At 40.0% G+C, this 23,461-nt stretch overlaps 1 protein-coding gene across 11 annotated transcripts in view; it reads left to right on the top strand.

Annotated features, from left to right (window-relative positions):
- The window catches only part of BRSK2 (BR serine/threonine kinase 2), a 315,925-nt gene that overhangs the window by 133,127 nt on the left and 159,337 nt on the right, over positions 1–23,461 (top strand). For all 11 annotated transcript variants that reach the window (XM_027702611.1, XM_027702657.1, XM_027702631.1 and 8 more), the window contains exon 2: positions 22,206–22,300. In XM_027702611.1, the coding sequence (XP_027558412.1) occupies positions 22,206–22,300 (95 nt within the window). The remainder of the gene's footprint in view (positions 1–22,205; positions 22,301–23,461) is intronic.

The raw sequence follows: 23,461 nt of genomic DNA, 5'->3' as shown, positions 1-23,461 counted from the left end.
TTTTTTTCTACTTCTCGCTCTGCTTATTAGTTGGGTTTCATTTATGTGCAGTGAGATTCATAGATAGGTGTATTAGGACAGTTAAATGTCAGGCAGTGGAACAGGTATCTGCCTCTGGCAAGCAGACAGGGTCCTTGTTTCTGCCTTGACTTATAGAAATACGAGTTTGAGGTAATGTATTCTGCTTCCCTTTTTTTCATCGGGGTATGTAGCACCACTTCTATTTATTGGTATGATTTAGAATCTTATTATTTCACTTTTCTTTCAAGGGGACATTTTAAGCAGCTCTGAAAGCATCCAAAATATAATGGGGGCAAAGGCACTAGTGTCAGAGTGTGGTGGGGAAGACTGGAACTGTTAAAGGTTTGCATTGGTAGAGGTTGGAAGCAAGGTGTTTAGAGTTGGGAAACAGAAATATCCAGTCTCTACAAAGGAAGCACAGATGTGCAGCCTCCAGTTAAAAACAAGGAAAAAGGGAGTTTGTGGTCTCCTGCACCATTTTTCATGCTTTACACTGTTGAAACTGTTTTCATAGTTGCTTCTACTGCCTATTCACTGACTTTTATTATTTAGGCACTTCTGTACAGAAATCATTGAGCTTGGTAGAGTGGCCAAAAGATGTTGAGTGCTACTGAAGTCTTTTAGCTGCATTTGCCTGAAGGGAAGGTTTCCCGCCAGTGTGATTTCCTTGAACTGGACATAGATTTAGCAATACTTCTATGGTATGGTATGATATGCTGATCAAATGGAGCTCTCCTAAGTTATTTTAATATCTGGCAGTCGTTCCTGGTGCTTGACAAGTAGGAGGACATTACCAGAGATTTAGGTATTTTTTTCTTTCAGTTTTTGGTTGTTGTTTTTTTTTTTTTAATGTAAACATTATGTTAAAAAAGGCTGAAATTAGAGAACTGATGGAGAATTAGACAGTATCCAGAATACTGAAATGCTTCAGGCATAACTGGTTTTGAGGGTAACCTCCATCAGCAAATTTGCTAAGAAGTGGAAAGTTAAGCTCATGGCTTTTTTTTTTTTAATGGCTTGGCTTTTTTTTAAAAGGTGCTCTCATATAATGCTTCCTTTAAAATGCTGTTCATCAGGCAAGATTGTTTATTTTTTCAGCAAATTCATATAGATCTGGACTGAATTCTGCTTTCTGAAATCCAGACATAGTACCTCAATGAGAAAATGCTACGTCTCTTCTGTAGCAATTTAGATTCTTAAAGCCCAGCGATTTAATAAGTAGCGAATCTTACCTTATGGGCCTTAGGTTCATCTAGCTTGCACTCAAGGTGTTGTTTCTGTTGTATCCTAATAAAATTCTCAGGAGTCCTGTCCAATTTTGACAGATTTGAGACAGATCCACTAGGGCTGAAACACTGCACAGCAGGGGCCTGATTCCTTCCATGAGGACAGCTGCTGTTGAAGTCAGTGGAGAAGGCTCCTCCTAATTCATAAAGGACTTTGAATATGACAGCCCATATTAAAGAAGTGGCTTAATGAAGGGAAACTTGCATAAAACTGGCCCAAAACTATGAGTTCAATCATTTGCTTTGGGGCCCATTAAGAAGCCACTTTAGGAACAGCTGCAGATACTTTCATTAGGAGCATGTCATTAAAACTTCATGGTACCTCGAACGTGAGACAGGTGGCATGGACAGTTAAGATTTTTACACTATTTTAGTCAATGAGAAATCAGTTTATCTGCTTTTAAGAAATCTAAGGTTGGAGGGACAGATGACTTGAATGCTCAAAAGCCAGGGAATCTTCCCTGAACCTTTCACCTGAATGAAGATCATTGATAATGATACAAAGAGATCACATGCACACTAATGTTATAAATTTGCTAAGAAAATCACATTGTGAGGAATTAGGAAAACCCATGGCACTGTAGACAATCTTCGAATAGGTTCAGTGCTGCTCTTCTGCAAACTTGCATAAACCTGACTGGAGTGATTTGAGTTATTCTTGCTTTACACTGGTGTAATTAATAGCATATTGCCCTTATTGCCTCATGTTGGATTGCAGCTCTGGTGAAAATCATGCTGGGGTAAATGGCCTTTAGAGCTGTGTTTGCAAGTTGGTTGAGATGAGATGTGTGTGTAGCAATCGGACCTCCTACAACAGCTCAAAAATGATGAAATCTTGTTTCTTAATTTGGTGAGAGTTGAGTTTAGCATGATGTGTGACTGTCATAAAGACTAACATGAGCTATGTGTAGCAGAGTGATTTTTGTTTGCATAAGCTGATGGTTTCTTGATTTGCATAATCTTTTGAGTGTGTGCATGCACTCCATATCCCTCACAGAAAGCCTAGAGCTTGACTGTCTCCAGTGAAGGGATCCCAGTTATTAATTGGTGATGCTTTTCTGCTCTACAGACTGAGATGTATTTTCTTGGGATTTTTTAAAATTCAAAATAAGCTTAAAGTTAATCTGTAGACTGAGAAGTAGGAAGCATAGGTCTAAAAGTGGATTTCCCATTCAGTAAGTGAATGGAATATATGCACCTTTTAGGCCCTTGGCTTTCTCAGCTGGAAGAATCCTTGGCATAGTTTCCCTCCACTCAGGAGATGAGTTATCAACTTGTCAAGTAGTGTGATGGTACTGTCTGTGTTCTCAATTGCTTACAAAGGGTGATTGTAGTCCTCCCTTGTTAGTACTGATTTAACCCATAAGTAGTTCCACTAATCTCAATTAATCTTCTCCTTGTTCACATGCTTTTACCTGAGATCAGATTGTTTATTTTTTCAGTTACATGTGTTTTGTTTATTGACTTGAACTCATTTGCTTTCCTGCTGTCAGTGTCCCAAAATAAACACATAGGTTGCAAAGGCTGATATATCCTTCAATACATACCTATAAATTCTGGTGTGCTGTTTGGAAAAGAATTGTTTGCTGATTTCCTAATACGATGGAGAAGGACTTCTAATATAGACAATAGGAATACATGGTAAAGGACAAATGACAAGAACATTTGCTGTCATAATATGTTGCACAGCATGGTTTATATAACTAAGGATCTCAGAGCTGTGTCTGAAGGACAAAGGAAGACGTTTCTGTCTCATGCTGGCATGTGCTCACAGATGCTAGCCAGCACAAACTGTCTTATTATGAAATACACATTTATTTTTAAGAAGCAACTTTGAAATAAAATCTCTAAAGTGAACAATCCATCAATGTAAGCAATTAAAAATGGCATGTGTATGATTAGACCCGACTTAGCCATGTGCAGTCTGCCTTTACCTATCTGAGTTAGAGAGGAGAGTAACTTGCTTAAGTGAAAGTATAAATTTTGCAAAAAGGGACACATATTCTTTCTCCATTTGCTAACTCACTCTAGTATTAAAGGACATGATATATTCTGAGGGATGTGTTATGTGAAGACTGAATTATGAACTTGGAGTGGACATGTTACAAGTGCAGAGCCATCAGTGATAACTGATAGGTTCTCTACATCTGCTGCTGTGGAATACTTAGAAATAGTAAGATAAGCAAATTATCCTTCCTGCTCAGTTCTAAGGAGAAAGAAAAGGAGCCTTTACAGAAACACCTTAGAAGTACTCTTGACATTTTACCACCCTCAGTACATTAGCCTTAGTATTTCTGCATGGCAGATTAACGTTTCCTGTGGGAAAATCAAAGACACAGGAAGATTGAGGCCCAGATTCAAAAAGTGTTTGAGGTAGTTGGATCTGTGTTGACTGATGCACTTAAATGACTTGTTCATGCAGGACAGTTTCCATAAGGTTGAGAATATAGGTCTTTTGAATTCACATCTTTTGCTTTAATAGGGTAAATATTCCCTTTTGATGTCAGCAATAGTCCAGAAGAAGTGCCTTCTGTAATTTGACACCAGAAAAAAACATGCAGGACCCAGCTCATTTCAGCCTATTCTGAAAGAATTAGTAGAACATTCTTTAAGTTACTGTGGCCATAAGTTATGAGAGGTGTAGGTGTCAGCTCTCCTTCTTTTACTGTTGTATCTTAGTTGTAATACAACAATGCTACACTTTTTTAATTAGAATTGGAGATGTGCTGTACCTGTTGCTGTACAGATTGTACCAACCCATTGCCTTGATGCTAAAGCCCCTACACTCTGAGTAGGTGGAAAGAACAAAGAAAATAACACTGCCCCATATCACTGATGGGGAATTGAGGCTTGGGAAAAAGTGATTGATCAGTGATCTAAACGGAATTTGTAAGAGGAAGGAAATTAATTTGGACACTCTGTACCTATACTTGTATCATTGTGTATGTACATATGGTGTTGCTGTTAGTGGTAGTGATCTCTCTTCTGCTGCAGGTTGTGTGGTCTTCTGTGTGCTGGGTGTTAGCTTTTTCTTCCTGTGTTGTCTTTCGCCTGCATCAGTTCCCTGAGCTGGATTGCTACCTGGACAAGGAAATGCATGCAAGTGACATGAGAAGATTGAACTGCTACTTTAGCATTATTCTTAGCTTCTGTGAGTTTAAAGTGTGTGTGAAATTGCAACACATGAGCCTGTCCAGAGTTTGGAGTTGCTAAATAGCTTTTTCTCTGCTTTATTACGTGTCTTGTGTATGGAATTACCCATCCTCCATGTAAACAGGCACTTGATGTCAGTAAGATTCACTGGCATTTTCACTGGTGCTGAGGATCACCCAGCTAATCCTGCTGTAAGACAGCAGGGATGCGTGGAGAAATTTTAGTTTTCTGCCCATGTGGTACTCATCACTATTTTACGTATTCTGAAGGTATGTGCTACCTCTTTCCAGTCCCTAAGTGATCATTTACAGAGAACTCAGTGGTGGAAAAATCTCTTTAAATTTGAAGAAGTAACAGTTTTGAAATGACTCCCTGAAGCTTCATAGCTTCACTTCACAAACAAACAAATTAACCTCTTATAAATACCTACAGGAAAAACACCCAAGCCCCTTAATTACAAAAGATGCCTCTGTGCATTCAAAATCTCTTTGTTTTCATGTCAGGCCTCATTTACACCAAGGGATCTCTTTTCTTAGGCCAGCAGGACTGCTGTGATGTAGGAGATAAATATATATATGATAAAGGATGTGAAGGAGCAGAGCCCTGCCTTGACATTGTCACAGATAATTGAGTTATTGGGGAGTTAGTGTACAAGTTGACTGTTTCTTGGGAGAGATGTCATATGGCATTCTTGTTGTGGGAACAATAAAGTATCCCCTGGCAACATTTATGTTGGCCATTTTTACCCTTTCAGTTAATACTTTTAATTCCTTTTGGCAGTGTTTTTGGCAACTCCAGAATAGGTCTTTAAGAAAAGAAATTCTACCTGCATTGCAGGTGCCACCTGTTCACCTTTGTAGAGATCATTGGCAGGTGGGGTCCTTCAATTCATTGCTATTTATAGCAAGAAACTCAGTCCTGTTCACACATGCTTGTGCAGGGTTGCCAGAATTTAACCTTCTCTCTAGGCTCTCTTAGGGGTGCTCAGACACTTAAGCTAAGCAGTTGAAATGGAAGTCTGATATTCCTATATGCAGGGGGAAAAAAATAACTTTTTTTTGCCATGAAACTTGCATGCTTTGCATCTAATATGCACAGAAGGGCAGATATAAATGTTTGATGTTCTGAGTAGTGGCATTAGTTAAGGCATAGAGTTGTACACTAGTAATTACAAACGTTAATTATAGAGAAGAACTGGATTATGACTTTGGGTGCCCTCATTAGGAGGGGACAGTGTGTAAGTAGTCCTGGGAGGCTTTGTTAATTGGAGAAAACTTGTTTCAGAGCATCTTCCCTTGCCTTTTTCACCAGGAGGTAGTAATTTACTACTGCTTATGCAACTACCAAATGAAACACTGCTTCTGTAGTTCGGCACTGCAGTTCAGTATGAAGAGAAGTGAATGTGACTCAGCTTTGTTGGCTGTTTTCATCCTTTCCCCACCTTTGCCTTATTCGTCCCTGTTTCACTTCTGCTTTCCAGGATTTGGTTTTGGTAGTCCGTGTGGAGGTGTGTGCATGCCTTTGTGTCGGTGTGCATCCTGTGATGCTTCATCAAAGATTCCCTTGCAAGACCTAATATTAACAGTGGGCTGCTTCTGAAGTATCAAGTACACCATCTGGCAGCTATTGACCGCTTTCCGTGTTTCATTAGGAACACAACCCTAGACATGTGCGCAGGCACCTGTGATTCTGCACGGATACATTAGGTGCAGTTATCTTGCGACCAGGAGGCCTTTGCACTTCAGGAAACTCAAAATAACTCCTCTGTATCTTTAAGGCCTTCTGGAACTCTCTAAGTTGCCTGTGCATGCAGCTAATTATTTTGAGATAGAAACAGCACCTTTGAAGCATGTCCGTGAAATACATAATTAAAGTATCTTGTGTTCGATCATACCGTTGGACAGCTAATTGAAAATCACATTGTGTCTCCATAATGAGTCAAATAATATATGCACTTGTGCACTGATGAACTGACTAGTCCCATAGTCTTTTCCCCTTTAATTGCTATCATGGCAACTGGCAGAAGAGGACCACGTGCTGGACTGTCCTTGATCAGCAAATCTAACAGCACACAGAGTTACTGTAAGGGACTCCTGTGAGTTCAAATGAAAGAGATTCTGAGGGATGGGACTGCTGCTTCCAAAAATTTATGTACAGATGTGTAAGTCGGGCAGAGTATGTTGGGTTTCCTGCTGTCTAGGAAGTCTGTGGTTAGCACAGCATCTGCCTGGGCTTAAGAAATGAACGGAGCGTATGTATTTATGGTGAGGAATGGCTTAAATGGTTTTGGCCATAGGATTGTGCCATTCAAGACCCTCTGTGATGCCCAATTGGCTCTGCTACAGCAGAGGGTCCCTACAGAGCAGCTGGTATTTCAGCAAGTGAAAGTCTGGGGCTTGCCAAACTCCAAATAACATCTGAAGTCTTGCAAGCAGTGAACTGTCCTCAGTTTGTCTCCTGGGGTTCTGGTGTCTCAAGAATTATTAATGGCAAGGAGTACATCCCTCTTAGCCTTATCCTTTGTGTGTTTCTTATTCTTTCAGTCTATATCTTGCTCCCTGTGGTAGGGGGTGTGCTGTGCTATGTTTTATCACCATGCCATGATCATGTTTCTTGGAATGTAAGAACACAGGAAGGATTCCTTTGCCCTCCTCTCCACCATATGTTGTAGATTTGCGAAAGACAGTAAAATAATTGGTTTGCTTATCTTTCTTGCTGCAGTTTATAGATACAGGGAGAGACAAGATTTAGTGTATTATGCTGTAGACTTATTTGTGGGATCTAAGGCTGCTAGAGAAGGAAATTAATTTGATAAATATAAATGAGGAGAATTGCAGGCTGGTCAGTCCCTGTGAAATGCACTAATGGCAGTAGCCATAGAAAGGAGGACTCTGGGATGTCACTTCTTCCTCAGAAGATTCAGAGCTGGATTGGGGCTCAACTACAGTGGTTCTTACAGTCTTATTTTTACACTGATAACTTGCACGATTTCCCTCTCGTCACAGCAAGAACAGCTTTCCAGCTTACAGGGTCATTCATTTGGCAGTAGAACTGCCTGGAAAGAGCTAGTTATTTCAGGTTAGCATTCACACATATGTATGTTCATGAATATGCTCTTTCTGTGAAATAAATTAAGTCATTTCTCTCAGCCTACAGTCATGTAACCAATCATAGCTTTCCTCTGTAGCTCTTGTACTTTCTGACATCTAAAAAAATGTCATGGTGCATTAGTTCTAGGGAGACAAAGACAAGTAAGGAAGTCTGCTGATGCTGCTTTTTACATTTAAAATCATGCAACATATCCAGGGCTTTAGGATGCATTTCCTCAGGAGGTTCCTCTGACCCAAGTTCCCTGCTGTTTATATTTTGCAGTTACAGTCTTCTAATTACGTTACCACAGTTTTGGGAAAGGTTATAGTCTCTTTGACTGGCTTCAAACCTTACATTGCAAAATTATATTCTGCTGCTGCTAGTGCCTGACAAAGATCTGGCTTCCAAACAAAGGCAAGAGGAAAGAATGAGGCAGCAGACCCTGCAAGAGATAGAATATTGTCTGTGTGATTAAAGCTCTTTTATTAGGCCATGATCTGTAATGGGAAACAAAAAGCATGATCTCCACTGATCTGTATTTTAAACAATGTTGAGGATTAGCAGAGTGGCAGCAGATGCACCTATTGAGCTGTAAAGGAAGGGATTCAAAGCTATATCATGCAGATGGAGATTATTGTACTGTACCTCCCTGCATGTACCAGTCGGTGCTCCTGCTGCTCTGCAGAGCGGCACTTACCATCTCCGTGAGCCCTCCTTGTCCCAGTGCACACAGCACAATAAACCTGCCCCAGCCCCGCTGCTGAGCCGAGCGGACACTCCACCACTCTCAGAAACAGAAACAGAGCTGTGGCAGCCATTCTGCTGCTGCTGGTAGGATCATGATACCGGCACCAATGTTTGTAACATCCCTCCCTAAGGGAGTCTTTCAACCAGCGTAACCCTTTCTATTTTGTACAGCTTCATCTGTCAGTCCTGCCTCTCATTTTGCTACAGACCCATCCTTTTCCTATAGTAAAGCAAGTAAAATAATGGGTGAGAGGAGGGAGATTTTCCTTCATGGGTTTTTTTCTGTTCTTCTACCATTGCTTCCAGAAATCAGCATCCTCCTATCTAAAATACAGTGTTGCGATATTGTTATTGCTGTTTTCATTGAATGGATCATAAATTTGAACATTCTCTCACCCAATTTACACATTCATGTGTAACATAGAAAGCACCCCATTTTTGCTCTCAGATTTTCTGCTGTAAGTCAGGAGCAGATCTAGTGGCACAAATGGAATTATTATCCTTTTATACTGCTGTAGCAGGGTGTAGGTGTGAGGTTTATCTGGAATTTAAAACAATGACAGTCTACTGGACAATTATTTATACTCTAGCATCTAGTTTGTATTTGAAAATACATTCTTAATGGTTTTGTAGCTTTTGCCTACTCCCAAAAACTTAAAATGTGACTGTGGCATGTGCTTGGTTTCCAGCTCTGCCACGGGGCTTCCATGTGCCTTCAGCAAGTTGCCCAGTTTCTTAATGCCTGAAGTCTTTATCTTCAAACAGAGAAATAGCATATAATTAGGCATAGTCTATGCCTGCCTTATCTATTTGGATCAGGTTATGATGGATCATAACCATCTACCCCAAGGCAGGGCCTGGCACCTATTATGTGTATGTATTATGTGTATCACAGTAGAGTCCTAGTCTTGAGTCTTTCAAGAGAAACCACAATAACAGTTCCATGGGGCTCTTCGTTCACATAATTAATTCTGTGTTCTGTTATTTATTTTCTCTTTAAAAATAATTTTCTTTGTAGTCCTGAAATATATTCATGAAGCTTGAAAGTTACTAGAGAAAACAATTATTTTCTGCAGCATCCTGTCCTCATTTGTGTCATAAAGCTGGGCTTTTCCAAAAGCAGCCTGGATATTATTTCATGCTTTGTCTTGTTTATATGTGGGCAAGAGAGAGAGTGCAAATTTATATATATATGTAAATATGCTTATCTCTTTGCTTCTTGGTTAGCATGGATTCTACCTTGGTTGCTTCAGTAGCTCCATCACTTTGTACAGTTCTCTGACTTTGTCTTAAAGATTAAGATTTGCTTAAAGCTGGAGCCCACCTCAAGTACTGACATAGTTCCTTATGTTTCCCCATCTTGAAGAGTTCCCACATTCAACAGCAGATTAGGGAATGTGAATCTTGAACCACAGAACAAGGCTCTGGATGCCAGTAAGTTAAGTGCAGGAGTGCTGAGGACAGTGCTGAGGAGGCAGGGTCTGGCTGCAGCGATATGCTCTTGTTTGCGCTTTTGTTAAGTTCTGACATGGGGCTTATCTCATAGCTCTGAAGAGAATTATTATCTGAAAAACAGATTGGATGAATTTATATAATTTATGTTTAAATCAAGGCAGTTTAAACTGTGGCTTTTTATTATGGTTTGAATCACCCAGGGCAAAATCTTGATTTAATTTATTGATTCTATCCTTATTTGCCATTTGTACATTTCAGCTATTTTCCTAAAGAAAGGTTGATTTTCAAGTTGGTGGCCATCCATTTATGATGATTTGCAAAAAAAAAAAATTAGTATTTCTTTTGTGTGGTGATATGGTTTGAAGCTGGCTCCCTGCCAAGTCTCCAAACCTTACCACCAGAAGTCCCCCCCCCCAACAAAAAAAAACCTCAGGGAGAAGAGGGAGAAAGAACTAAGAAAAACCCGAAAACGAGAGAGACAACCAAAGTTATATATATAAATATATTTACACTTATATACAATTTCACAAGGGAAAGGGAAAGGGGAAGGGGAAAAGGAACAAAACTAAAATAAAATATATATATATATATATCCCAATCAGTAGCCCGAGATCTAGTAACTAAAGAACAAAAGAGTTAGCAAAGAAGATATCTCACTACTCTCCTGGGACAACCGAGAGTCGCTCCGGAACGATCGCCGGCAACCTCTGTCTCCCAAGGTCGGCAAGGCCTAACCAGGCCTCGCTCCCCAACCCGACAGACAACAGCAGGGAACCTGCACCTCCAAGCCGCCGGAAGGAAAGAGAGCGAAGGCCTCTCCTCCTCTCTTCTTATAGTCTGGCTTACGTAAAAATCGTAGGGAATACTGGGTAAATCTGGACCCTTCCTTGGTTACAAACTGGTCACCAAGGAAGGCCTAGCCCAAACCACCACATGTGGTTAGGAAGACATTCTTTTCCTACCTACTCATTGAAGTCATAGTGTAGTTATGTGCATTTACTTGCATAATTTCTTGAAAATTTTGTGCTACATTATAGATTGAGAACTGGCATTTTCTACTTATTGTAGCTGGACATATTCTTTATAGGCAATTTGCATCAACCTCTGTTTGGCTTGGAAATTGAAGTGAAATTAGATATATAAAAAAATTAAAATCATTATGTATTATCCGGGTGTACTGATGGCATTTAAAAATAAACCTGAGAAGTAAGCTTTTCTTTCTGTGTTTCTCTACCTACTGGAGCTTGCTGGGGTTTGTATCCCTGTGAAACGGAAGGGAAGTCTTGTATGTGCAAGTAAAAATGGTCCCTCAGGAAACTTAGACCAGGTTCTTTTGCAGCTGAAACCTGTGGGGCTTTATCTGCTACACACTCTGCTGTTGGTAAGGCTTATAGTACATACATGCCTTCATGCTCTCCTGTTTTTAATGTATGTAGCCAGTCTGCTTGTGCAGGAGGCCTCACTGACCTGGGCTGGATCTCAGGAAGCAGATCCTGTGCATGTGGCAGTGCCATTCTAACATTTTGTGATATTTTACAGGCCACAGTGTTTCCCAAACTGGTTTTGTTTGTCCATCTGACTGAAATATGCTTGTTAGTTTGTGGTCTGAGTTACCAGAATTAGACTTTCCAACTCTGAAGACTGAGGCTTTCCTATATTTGACCTTTGTTAGAGTTCCTGATTCTCTTCTAAAAGTCTTTTTCCATTCTGGCTGAGAGTTTTTTGAATTATTCCCCTAATAAGACTTGGACTGCAACCTCTAACCCTTGTGTCTTAAGCCTAGAGGGTCACACACAAATAATGTTTCTGTGGATGCCTGTCCTGCCAGATATATATGCTATTCAGCTGCTGCTGATCTCTGTGTTCAGGGAGAGACCTTTCATACACCACTCTGTGCAACTTGGCCATAGCCTTAATGTGCGGGTGGCCTGACCCTGCAGCACGAGGAAAGAATATCAGCAGTTTCTGGTTGCTTAGGAGCTCATAATACAAAGCCAAAGAACTAAAGTGTGTGTAATGTTCATAAGGACAAAAGATTATTTTCTGTGCTCTTTGCAGGCAGTATCCCTTAAGGCCAGTGGCTTTGCAGGAAGCGATACGTGATTTGTCTAATGCCATTATTGCTGGGTAGTACTGTATTATTTTAGCATGTTTATCCCCTGTGTATGTCAGGACACTGAACAGACACAGCAATCTCAATTATTTCTGAGCTACCTTCTCTTCTGAGCATTAGCGTATCTGAGTCAACACTGAGCTCCTCTGTGCCCACTGTTTGTAGCCTGTGCTGTGTTGTGTCACCTCCTTGGAGGGACTGGAAGGGCTGTGGCTGTTCCCAGTCACAGGGAATTGAGAGCAATTCCAGGGAAGCCAATGGGATCACAGTAGTGTACGTGTGGGGAAAACTGGGTCCTCATGTGGGAGTGTTGTTCTTGAGGGATGGTATTTTAACTTTCTTTCAGGTTTGTACCTTGTAGGGAGAAGATGCTTATTGGTTGTTTGCTTATTTCTGTGTACTTGTCCAGGCTTAAAACTTGTCCTTCTTCTTAAGGTGAATGTTTTGATTGAACATCCCCGAGTCATCTGATGCTTCTTGTTAACTATGTGGGGCCAAGAAATACAATCATTAATAGAATAGAAAGCAATCAGAGAAAAAGTCTGGGGGATGAGATTCTCTGTTGACATCTAGAAGACTCATCTAGTCTTTTTTTTAATATGGCTCTGGCCTTGAACTAGTGTTTGTGGGGAGCCTAATTTAAGGATTTTATGCTGATACCAGGAAATTAGCAATCTAAGTAAAGGCAGAACCCTTTCCTGTGTGGGGAAGTGTGGGTAAAAGATGATGAAGATTCAAGAATAACTGTGCCTGCACATTTGTTTTACCTTAATGATAGTTAATGCATACAGGGAGTTGTATTCTCTGATAACTGTTGAGAACAGCTGGTTCTGGAATAAAGTCTTCTACAGCCAGATCTTCAGCACTTCAGTGTCATCCTCTACAGCAACACCTGTTAGAAGCAGCAAGGTTGGATACCTGTAGGGTGCTGCTGAAGAAACTGATCTGCAAATTCCTCAAATAGATGAGCCTTTGCATTAACTTCAGAGGGCTTTAGATCAGACCCATGGAGTTGTTATTCATCCTGTCCAGTGAATCCTTCCAGAAGAGAAAAATTCACTGTGATATCTTCCAGTGACCCAGGCTGGAGTTATTGCATAGAAATCCTGGAACAGAAGTGTGACACAAAGATGTGTTTTGACAGCACAGGTGTCATGCCACTGTCCTTTTATAATCACCAGTTCCTGCCTGAGTTTGAAATTGAACTCTATTTCAGGACATACTTAGCCTTAGCCACTGTGGTATGAATTTCCAAGTGATGAAACTGGGTATCAGAAGGTGGGTTGTAATGTTCGGGTTCATCTAACCACCTTTCTTTGGAGAAGAAATTAAGGTCACTTTATTTTCCTTCTTTTTATTGTGGAGGCACAGATGACCATGCTCTCTAGGTATTGCATCGTTTCTCTTACCTAAAATTAATGAGATGCTTGGGCCTTCTTATGTTTTTAATATGATGCCCTGCTTTCCTCTCTCTGTAAGGAACAGAGTGAACCAACTGTAGTGAAGTTTGTACAACATGAGCAAGCAGCTCCTGTTCTTCTTGATGCAGAAGTTGATAAATCTTTTCAGCTCTATGCTGTGACCTGAGCCATTATTCTCACGTTAAAGGAAATGCTTTTTAAAGTTTTTTTTTCTTAATATGACTGTTTCCGTTCATTAAAATTATAATAGTCTAATTTTTCTGACCTTTTATTCTTTTATTCTTTTGCTGTGACTTTCCTTTTTGTAAACCAGAAATCAGTTTCCAGATGGTCTTTCTTCCTACTGTCCTAAACCAGAGGTTTGGAGTTTCTCATATCCAGTATAATTAAGAAAATGTGGTATTTTCTACACTTTTTACAGCAGAACATATTGCAGAATGGGAAAAGCAGTGTGTTACAACGGTGTCATGAGATCTCTGGCCTCATACCCACTATGGAGGACAGGAAATTCTTAAAACATTTGCTCAAGTTGAGACCTACCCAGGCCCATTTATAGGACTGTAGGGGTCATGACATTGGAGGGGAGTAAAAGTAGGATGTCCACAGATGTGGTGAGTACCTCTTGGGACTGGAGGAGGATCTAGAGTTTTGTGGTGGATAATGAAATTAAATTTATGGTGTGGATATGCAAGCAATCAGCCTTTACTAGTTCTACTGGATACAGAGCGATTTGCCCTTGAAAGAATATCTGTAGCTGTAGAACAATGTATGTAGTGGCTATCCAATGCATTTCCTCTCTGGCTGTGTAGGGGCCATACCCCACTGCTATCAGCAAGTCCTTCTGGAATTCATGGGAGTTGAGATGTGCTGCTTGTGCTTGTGACTTGCTGTTTGGCACCTTGTTCAAAGCACGGGTGCAAGTTAGTTAATCCAATCACTTCTTGAGCCCTTACTGAAGGGCAGCATATCCGCACTCAGTGAAAATCCTGTTAGGAATCTGTCAGTGGGTGATTAAGAGATGTCAGAGGGCAAAGTAAGCTGTATCAGCACTGAGCTGGGTAGATGAAGAGTTCTGTGGTGAGCCTAATCTTGTGAAGAGCATGACCTCTGTCTGCTGTATAAAGGTTTTCCATGGTAACCCTGCTTTTAATTAAGTTCTTAATATACATATAACCTAGCTGAAACAATCTTGGTGATAGGAGGGTCAAAAGGGTGAGAGGACTTCCTGATGGAGGGCGGAAAGGTGTGGTGAAGAAGGGGAGATGTAAGAAATTAGCATAGAAAATGGGATTAACATCAGCTAAAAGTACATGGAAGAGCAGTTTATCTGCTGTTTCCCCTCCTCCTTCCTCACCCTCTCTGCTGCGCAGTGTCCCCTCCTTATTAGTGCGTCAGCCCTTCTCAATAGATGACTGGACCAAGGGGGAATGTTGTGGCTCATTACCCAGATGTTAACTAATTGCAATGTGTTTTCCAAAAGATATCCTAGGCAGGATAGACAGACTTCTGCTGGCTTCCTGCTATACCTGAAAATGGCTGTCTTTGGTCATCTCCTGACAGAGGACTAATGAAGTCTGAAGGGGAACATGGATCTTATAATTCCTCAAGAAGAGCTTTACAAGGAAATGTACAGCTCTTGGAAAGCGGAAAAAAGAGTTGCTTACTAGGAAAGTTGTGAGTGAAAGCAGTGTTCCCAATACGCAGCCAGAGATGTAAAAAAGAGATTTTTTTTTCTGGTGCATCAGTGGAAAGATCTGTTGTATTTTAATTTATCTTTTTAATTTGAAAACAATGAAACCAGTCTTCTCTTTCCCTGTGTATGGTGGGGGTGCTGCCCAAATGCTTTCAAGCATGCATGTTGGAAGCTGAAGGCTGCACTTCTGTGGCAGGTGTCTCCCAGGTGTTTTTATATGGGAACAAAACTTAATCTGAAATAGGAATTCAGCCCACTAGACATCACAAGCTGCTGATAGATCCCAGAGGACTTCATGAGTTTCACTGATGAAATAATGGTATTTTGCAAAAGCAGCATCCAGTGTGCCAATTCAAGGTTTGTGTCCCGGTTCCCTGAGGAGGCTTTAGATATGTAGGTGTGTCTGGTAAGATGGGAAAGAGACCATGTCAAAAGGACTCAACAGTCATGTTCTTTTCTATATTCAGGGGGCACAGAGGGTTTCTGAGAAGTATTGATTTGTGAAATATTGTAAGAAAGAGCCCAAGATAGAAATCAATAGAGGTGATGTTGGTTCTCTGTGTTTGATCCTGCTGAGCTTGGAGGATGATCCTACCATAATCTCTGAGGCATACAGTGTAAAACCTGCTCCTGGTGAGCTGTTGTGTATATGTATCTATACATGTTTGTGTCTTCTGTTCTGTAATATCAGCCATGTGGATCCAGTCACATCTGAGCTGATGCATTGTTCTCACCAATCTCTGAGCTTAGGAGTGTGTCCCTTTGGCTGGCCGAGCCAGCAAACATCTGACAGTGCTTGTAACTCAGGACAGTAAATCTAGGCTATAGCAAATTAGTGTGCAGCTTCCCTGTGCTCTGACCTGAGGTATGTGAATCTCAGCACTGATGAACCTGATGAGCATTTGAACTCAGGCTTTGGTCCTACTGTAATTAGAGTTTATGCACTTTATAAACAGTTATTGCATGAGCCCTCAGAACTGCCTTATAATTCTAGAATCTCCCTGTAGAAGAGCCCATGGTCAAGTTATTTCATTACCAACCTGGGAGCTCCATCGTCATCCTTTTAGATTTCTAGATTTCTCCTATACCTCCTTTTCCCATATGCAATTATAAATTGATACCATATAATTTGCCTTAAGTCTCTGTTTATTTTAAATGCAATAATTAGAGATAACAATTGCTGTAGAAAAATAAACATCTGTTCAATGAGAAGACTGAGTAATTAAGGACAATTATTGGTTTATGTAAGTAGGATGCTCAGTAACAAAGTTCTTTCGAGTGCAGCTAAGAGTATAAGATGCGTATCATTGGAGACCAGGACTCTACAGTCTAAAAGAATTGGGAAATTAAATGGAAGCTGATAATAATAAATTATCTAGAGCTTTCTTTCCAGATTGTATTTAAAATGCAGTTTTTCTGGTTGTAATATGTAAAACTTGCATAGGATTTATACCGCTTTCGAACATTCTTTGTAAGGATTAATCAGTTAATCCTGCTACAGCCCTTGCAAGGTAAGTAACTAAGTGTTATTATCCTTATTTTATGGCTATGGAAATCATGTTGCTGTGGGCCAAATTTTAATCCATTTTCCACTGTTGCAGATCTAAAGCAACTTTACTGCAGTCAGCAGAGTTAGACACTGTAACTGAACTGATTTAACCCTAATTGAAACTACAGTGTTTGTGAAGATAACTGTTGAGAGTAAAGAGGGAGAATATTACATTTTAAGTATTGTCCTGTGCCTCACTTGAGATGTATTAATGCTTTTGTTTGCTTTAGTGGTTGATTTTCTGAACTGGCATCCTTGAAATTTTTCAGGTCTTACAAATGTTAGTGCATGTAGTTTTCAAGAATGAGTATCCATAAATTCTTTTAAGATTTACAACATCAACCTCCAATTTGTGGGGATAAATTAAGTTACATTATTTGTATATAAAGATTGTATGTACAAAGTTCATATGCAGCAATAATGTACACACATTAAGCTTTTTAAAAAACAGTGCACTTGACTTTGTTCAGCCTTGGACTTTTGTGCCTCCTTTAATCAAAATAGTTTGTTGCCAGTACTAGTCTGAGCCCTGAAGTAAACCACAAATGTTAGTGTCCTGCACTGCCTAGATTAACATTTGCAGAGTATTCATTGACTTGAATTAATTGGCAATTAGCTAACTCAAGTTAAAAGAGGAGTGATATTTCTCTCTAGACATTCCTTTAATTGCTCATCCAACCAAAATAGACACTACTGTCCAGACCAGAGCTTTCCGCTTGGATTTTTTAAGTTTTTCAAAAATGCACTGAAGTGAAATGAAGAGCAAGCAACATGTATGTGCAGATGATCTTCTGAAATCAGTGGCTGGTTTCCCTACGACAGAAATTTATCAATGCTTATGAATAGGGCATTTGGTTGGTTTTATTTTAAAAGAAAACAAAAGGCTTCCATTAGCCAGTGGAAAAATTATACGTAATAAATACAGCAAATGTACCTAATTTTTCATTCCACTTCTTGAAGTAGTTGTTGACCTAATGGTTAAAAATCAGGATAATGAGTTACTTGTTCCCAGTCTTTCAGAAATGTTAAACACGTTATTAACAATGGATATGCCATAAGTGCTGTATTTAAACAACGATGATATTTCATTATTTATTACTTTCTCTCTCACTTAAAATGATGATTTGTTTCAGATCAGTATCTCTGGCAGACTTCAGGTTTGGATAGTACTGGAAACATTCTCTCTTGTTCCTAGAATGTTTCTTTCTCTAATGAAGAGTTGTAATAACAGGATCGTTAGTAAGATGCTACTATTTATGCAGTTGAGATGTGGGTATCAAACAGCACCAGCTCTTAGTGTTTTATTCAGTCTGTATTAGAGAAAAATTAATGCACAAAATGCAAGGCAAAAATAAATCAGCCTTTTCTGAAATCCTGTTCTTGGCTGAAAAGTCATGGAGGTGATTGCCAGTTACAATATAGGCCACTTGCTGTGGTCATGGATTCACAGTGAGTGTATTGTCTCAGTTGGAGGGAAGCTTTTGTTTTTCCATCCCCATAGAACATTCTTCTTGGATAAAAGAAGAATTTTCTCTCTGAACTGCTTCAGAGACTGTCCACCTCTCCAGCTGATCTAACTCTGTCCCTTGCTCATCATATAAGCTCCTATCCTTTTCAGAAAAGATCTATGTATCTCTGAGCATCCACAGAGTGGGAGTTTATGAGCAGCAAAATGCATAGGTGTGGTTACTAGCAGCTCACTGCAGCATTAGGCTGTCTCAGGCCTGTACGCTTCCCTTTGCTCTTCTTCCATCAGTGGAATCTTTTCCCTGTGTCATATAGGGTTCCTCATGCTCATTCTTTTTCAAATAGTGGCTTTAACTTAGGATAAAAAGTCAGTGTTAACTTACACATCCCCCTGCTTTTCAGTGTTTTCATGTTTCCTTCTTTACTCTCCACCTTCAATTATAGGGCTGGTTCTGGTGCAGTTCAGTGGCTAAGATCAAAAGCAGCCCAATGCTTCTAGCTGGCTCTAGGATGCAACAACCTCTTTGAAAGCCCCTGTGTGTCAATATCCACAAGCCCCTAGGAATGACCTGTGGGTGGGGATCTGAAGTGTACCTGAAGAAATGTGTGTGTGTAACAGCTGTGTGGGTAGTTGAGAAAAACTGCAAGTGGTTGATTCCCACAGCATCTTAGATTTTCTGTCAGGACAGGCCGGACTTAACTTTAACAGTCATGAAGGTTACGTGCCTGCATTTGAGGAGTTAATTATTCATGAAGCTGACAATTTCAAACTCTATTTGTTGCCTGGCAGATTTGCTTTAGGCCAAGCCAGTGCAAAATATCCTCTTACCAGCAGCAGCCTTGCTTATTTTCCTTTGGGGAAGACACAGGTACACAGGTACCTGTGCTGGCCTGAATGTGTAGATAAGCTTTACAAATAAGTACCTAACTTATTGACACATTTGTATTGGAGGATTTGTATAGTTTTGAGATGCTCATTTACAGCTGAATATACAGGAGAGGAAAAAGTGGAAGATGCACAGCCTCTTCCACAAACCTGCAAACACACTTTGGACACTTGTTTCCAAGTAGGCAATTCTGCCACTTCAGTTTTTTCAATAACAGCTCAGTAGTTCAGTCACATAGTTGCTTCTTATTCTCTCATAGGTCTGTTATTATGTAGATAAATAATACGTCTTAAATAGTTAATGTTCTCCATGTCATTAAAAGGACTTAAGAATCAGAAGGCCACAGGAACTCAAATCCACATGTAAGTCATCCCTCAGTAGTTATACACTTGACTGAAATTACAGGACAGAAACAGAAGTCCAGAGTACAAACTCAATTAGGCTTTCATCATAGTAGCAGGAGGGTGTTATCCTATAGATGGACTTACTAAGAGGGTTTTGGTTTTTTTTTTGCTTAGGCTGGCATGGAAATGGTGAAAGGAAGTGACTCGGGGAGGAGGGAGGAAGCAAGGCAGAGTGGCATGTTTTATTTTCATTCTAAAATTACATTCATTGAATTTAGTACAGTGAAAAGTGCTGTCTTGGGCTGTTCAGAGAGTTGTCTAAAAGTTCTATTTCCACAAAACAGTGGTGACGGTGCATTTTTTTTCTTGATTTTAAAAATGCAAATCAGGAGAAGAGGAATGTTGCATTAAATCTCACGTTTTCCCATTCTGTCCTTTGGTACCATGGTGTAAATCAAGAATGATTTCTTGAAGGTGATGAAATTAATTAGTATAAAATCAGTGTGATTCAGTTTTAATTTTGCAAAGTCTTGGTCTCTTCTAACAGTTTATTTACTTTTTGTTTGAGTAAACAGAATGGTTTAATCTTAATTTTTGATTTTCTAAGTTAGTAGCTAGAAGGACAGAGGACACTGTGAAGATAGCCTGTACAGCATGACAGTGTCCCAGAAGCTCATGGTTAAACCCTTCTCTGACTCAATGATGGGGTGCTTCAGGGAGGACAAAAGAAAAATACTTCACGAATAAGCCATGTTCAATGAAACAGATGTCTTAATTTGGGAGCAACAAGATTGGAAATCAAATCCTGAAGTGTGAGATACCACAAGTCTGGTATATCACTGGTGAAGACTCAGAGATTCTCACCTTCATTGGCCCCTGAAAATTGGTCTGCACCATGTTACAATACAGCACTGTGCCACAGATCCCGGGAGTCTCAACATAAAGGACTGAGCTAAAAGTTCTGCTGAGATTTGAAAGTAACTAAGAGCAATGTAAAAAATGCTGTCATGCTGGAAGAGTGATGTAGAGCTGCAATTTGTGCTAGAAGCAGGAAGGAAGCAATTGGCACAGATTGAAACAGCGGACACTTTCAACAGGGTGGTGCCAAGTAGTCACTATCCAAACACAAAACAAAGCCAAAGGGAAGAAGCATAAGGAAGGCTGCAGCTGCTCTGAACGGTGAACGGAGAGCCAATAGTGCTATGGTTAATATTATAAATTGAAGAGAAAAAAAATCATACTGAAGAGTGAGCGTGGCTGGACATCACAGCATCTTTCCCCAGCTGTGCTTCTCATTTGCCTCGGGCTGAGGACACACTATTACACATTTTCAAATGGATTTGTCAGTGCATTGCATTCTTAATTTTTGTGACTTGTTTATGTCATGGCTGAAAGTGAGGATGTCAGCATTTAACCAGATGAGACTGAGAAATTATGTGACTAGAAATATCCAGAAGACTTGAGCATGCTGTAAAAGAGATGTGACTGGAAGCAAGTTGGGAGTTTATTTCTCCACTTAATAGCCAGTGATTAATAGTTCCAAATTTATGATTAACTGTGTAGAAAAAGCATGGACAAGTACCCGCAGGAGATTGCTGCAGTCCCTGATGAAGCTCTAGTTCACTTCATTTGGGCCAGTTTGTAGTGAGGCAATAGTCTATATATTTATCCTTCAGTAAGACATGTGAAGTCCTGTGTTCAGAGTTTCATTGGACTGCAAATCTTGTGTTGAAATTCCAGATAAAGCAATGTGTTTGGCTTTGTGGTTTGCACCAGGGGATGGGTTGGCTTCTTAACTGCAACCCAGCCTAGGAACTGCTAGCTAAGTTAGGCTTTTTCCTACTCTGTGATGTCATTGCTCATAAATACTCTGCAAAGCACAGCAGGTCTTAGTGACACTAGGGAGGTGCAATTTCTTTTTACTTCTGTTATAACTGAATTAAACTAAATGGCAATTTGGCATATAGTGTGTGGAGTGGGATGGGATCCAGCCCATCAGGTGTTGTGCTTCATGTGCATGTTTTACAAGAGTAAAAACTGAAGCCAACAAGATCTCACTTGAATAACCTACAACTCTTCCAGTTACAGATTTTCTTAATGGCAGTAGAGTTGAGAGCTCAGGGTACCATCTTAAACTCACTTGTGGGAGGTATCTTAATGCACCTTCATGCAAGTCAGCAGATTTAGATGAAAATTTTGCAGAAGGTAATGCTTCATGTGTGTTACTTAGCTCTTTCTTTTTTTTAAGTCTTGGGGTTCTGTTCCATATTTTGGGGATAGTTCAGACATCCTGATCCTGTCAGGGATATCCATATCCTTTTGCCAATATAATCACTTAACAGCAGTCTGTATTATTTGAGGACAAGGATATAGTGAGTAATAACAAGTAAGAACTTCTTAGAATTGTATCAGCATATGCTGATGTTCGTTCACACCACAATGGCATTCATCACAGTGCTAAGTTTATCCAGGAGGGTAAATTAAAATAGTAAATGAAACCATAATTAAATACCTTTTTATTAGGATCATAAAAGCTTTGGAAGGAGCTAGAGAACAGTAGAAGCTATGTCTACACTGCAAACATATGACCATCTAGTTTTGCTGATTTGTGAGCTTTTGTTGATGTCAAGTGTCAACAAAAACCCTTAGTCCAGTGTGGTTCAATTGGCAGAACTTCTTGTTGATAGGATGGAATTTGAGTTGTTAGAGGTGGAATACAGTGTTTCAACAGAAACACAGTTTTAGTGGCAGAAACCACAGGAGCATCAAGGATGTTGGTGGCTTCACAGCCGAATAGTCACAATGTGGGCTGCGGGGTCATCGTTACTCACACGACCTTATCTGGCTGGAGAAGGTACTGGTGGGAATTTATTTGCATATAAGTTGCTAAGTGCTGGATGGTGTTCTAATAGCAAAAAACTCAACAGCGACTGTCTCTAACCAATTCTTCCTTTCTGTTTTGCTCTGTTTCTCCTGCAGGGCTTGTGAAGTTGGGGGTTCACTGTGTCACGTGTCAGAAGGTCGCGATAAAAATTGTCAACAGAGAGAAGCTCAGTGAGTCGGTGCTAATGAAGGTAATTTTCTAATGGGAGATTTTAAAAAAAATTAGATTCCTGACTCTGTCTTCTGTTCCATGCAAAATTAATATCTTTAATTATGTATAACAAACATCCCTGTCAGTACTAGGATTATGCAGAGCATAATAACAATAATTTAGTTATGGGGGAGGCTAGGGCAGTTGAAATTAAACGGGAGTATGCCTGTGCTTTGCGAACAAAATAAACGGTCAGCTGCAGAGGTCTTGCTTCTCTATTGGGGCAGATGTGTGTTGGGCATTGGACTTCCACCACTGCAGTTGTGTGGTTGCGGTACATTGCAGACTGAGGTGTAAAAACGTCAGCATGAGGAGATTTAACAGAGGCTAGTAAATCTGTTACTTGAATACTCCTACTACTTGCTCTGATGCATGGGTTCTTTATGATCTGATGTGCCAAGGTCTGTGACTATTTGGAGCTGTTGTAATTCTGTTTACAATCCACAGAGCTGTGCCATTGGAAACCATCAAGGTGTTTGTCCCAATGCTCCCAATGACTGTTAGTGTTCAGAAGAGCTTAGTTTGTTTTTTACCTAGCCTTGTGATTCTCCTCACATGAATGTCATTGATTGATCTTGGAAACCTAAAAATAAAATAAATGTATGCATAACAGTTTATTCATGTGATTTGGTGACTAGAAAGGCTAAATTCATCTTGATGGGAAGGAACACAACTGCAGTGCAATCAACGAATTTGATCACACTGTCACCTGCAAATTACACTAACAGGTTTGTGTGCAGCATGGAGCACTTTACTGAGGTAACTTCCCTGTATAAGCACACAGAGCATAGAAGTTTATACTGCTGTTTCCTATACGGACTTCTGTGTCAGCTGTTTCCAAGCACAAGTAAGTATAGCAATCTTACTCAGAGCAGAAAGAAAATGGATTTTCAGCTAATATACAGTCAGTGAATGTTACACAAAAAATAAGTTTGGTTTCTTTTTTCAGAGAAAAATTCCAAAAGTTTACGGTCAACTGTAATGTGTTCAGACTTTACCTTTCTGGAATTTCATTGATATATTCCCTCTCCTGCAGTACTGTGGATTCAAACAGACTTCTAATATAGACCAAAAGTTAGAAAGTGAGATAGGTAAGAAAACTGTGTAAATGGTAAAATCTGAATGAGACACTAAACACTGG

Source organism: Neopelma chrysocephalum, unplaced genomic scaffold, assembly GCF_003984885.1.
Source record: "Neopelma chrysocephalum unplaced genomic scaffold, ASM398488v2 Primary Assembly neopelma1_24, whole genome shotgun sequence".
Classification (NCBI taxonomy): Eukaryota; Metazoa; Chordata; class Aves; order Passeriformes; family Pipridae; genus Neopelma; species Neopelma chrysocephalum.
The sequence above is the reverse complement of the archived record's forward strand: the minus strand, read 5'-3'. Positions and strand labels throughout refer to the sequence as shown.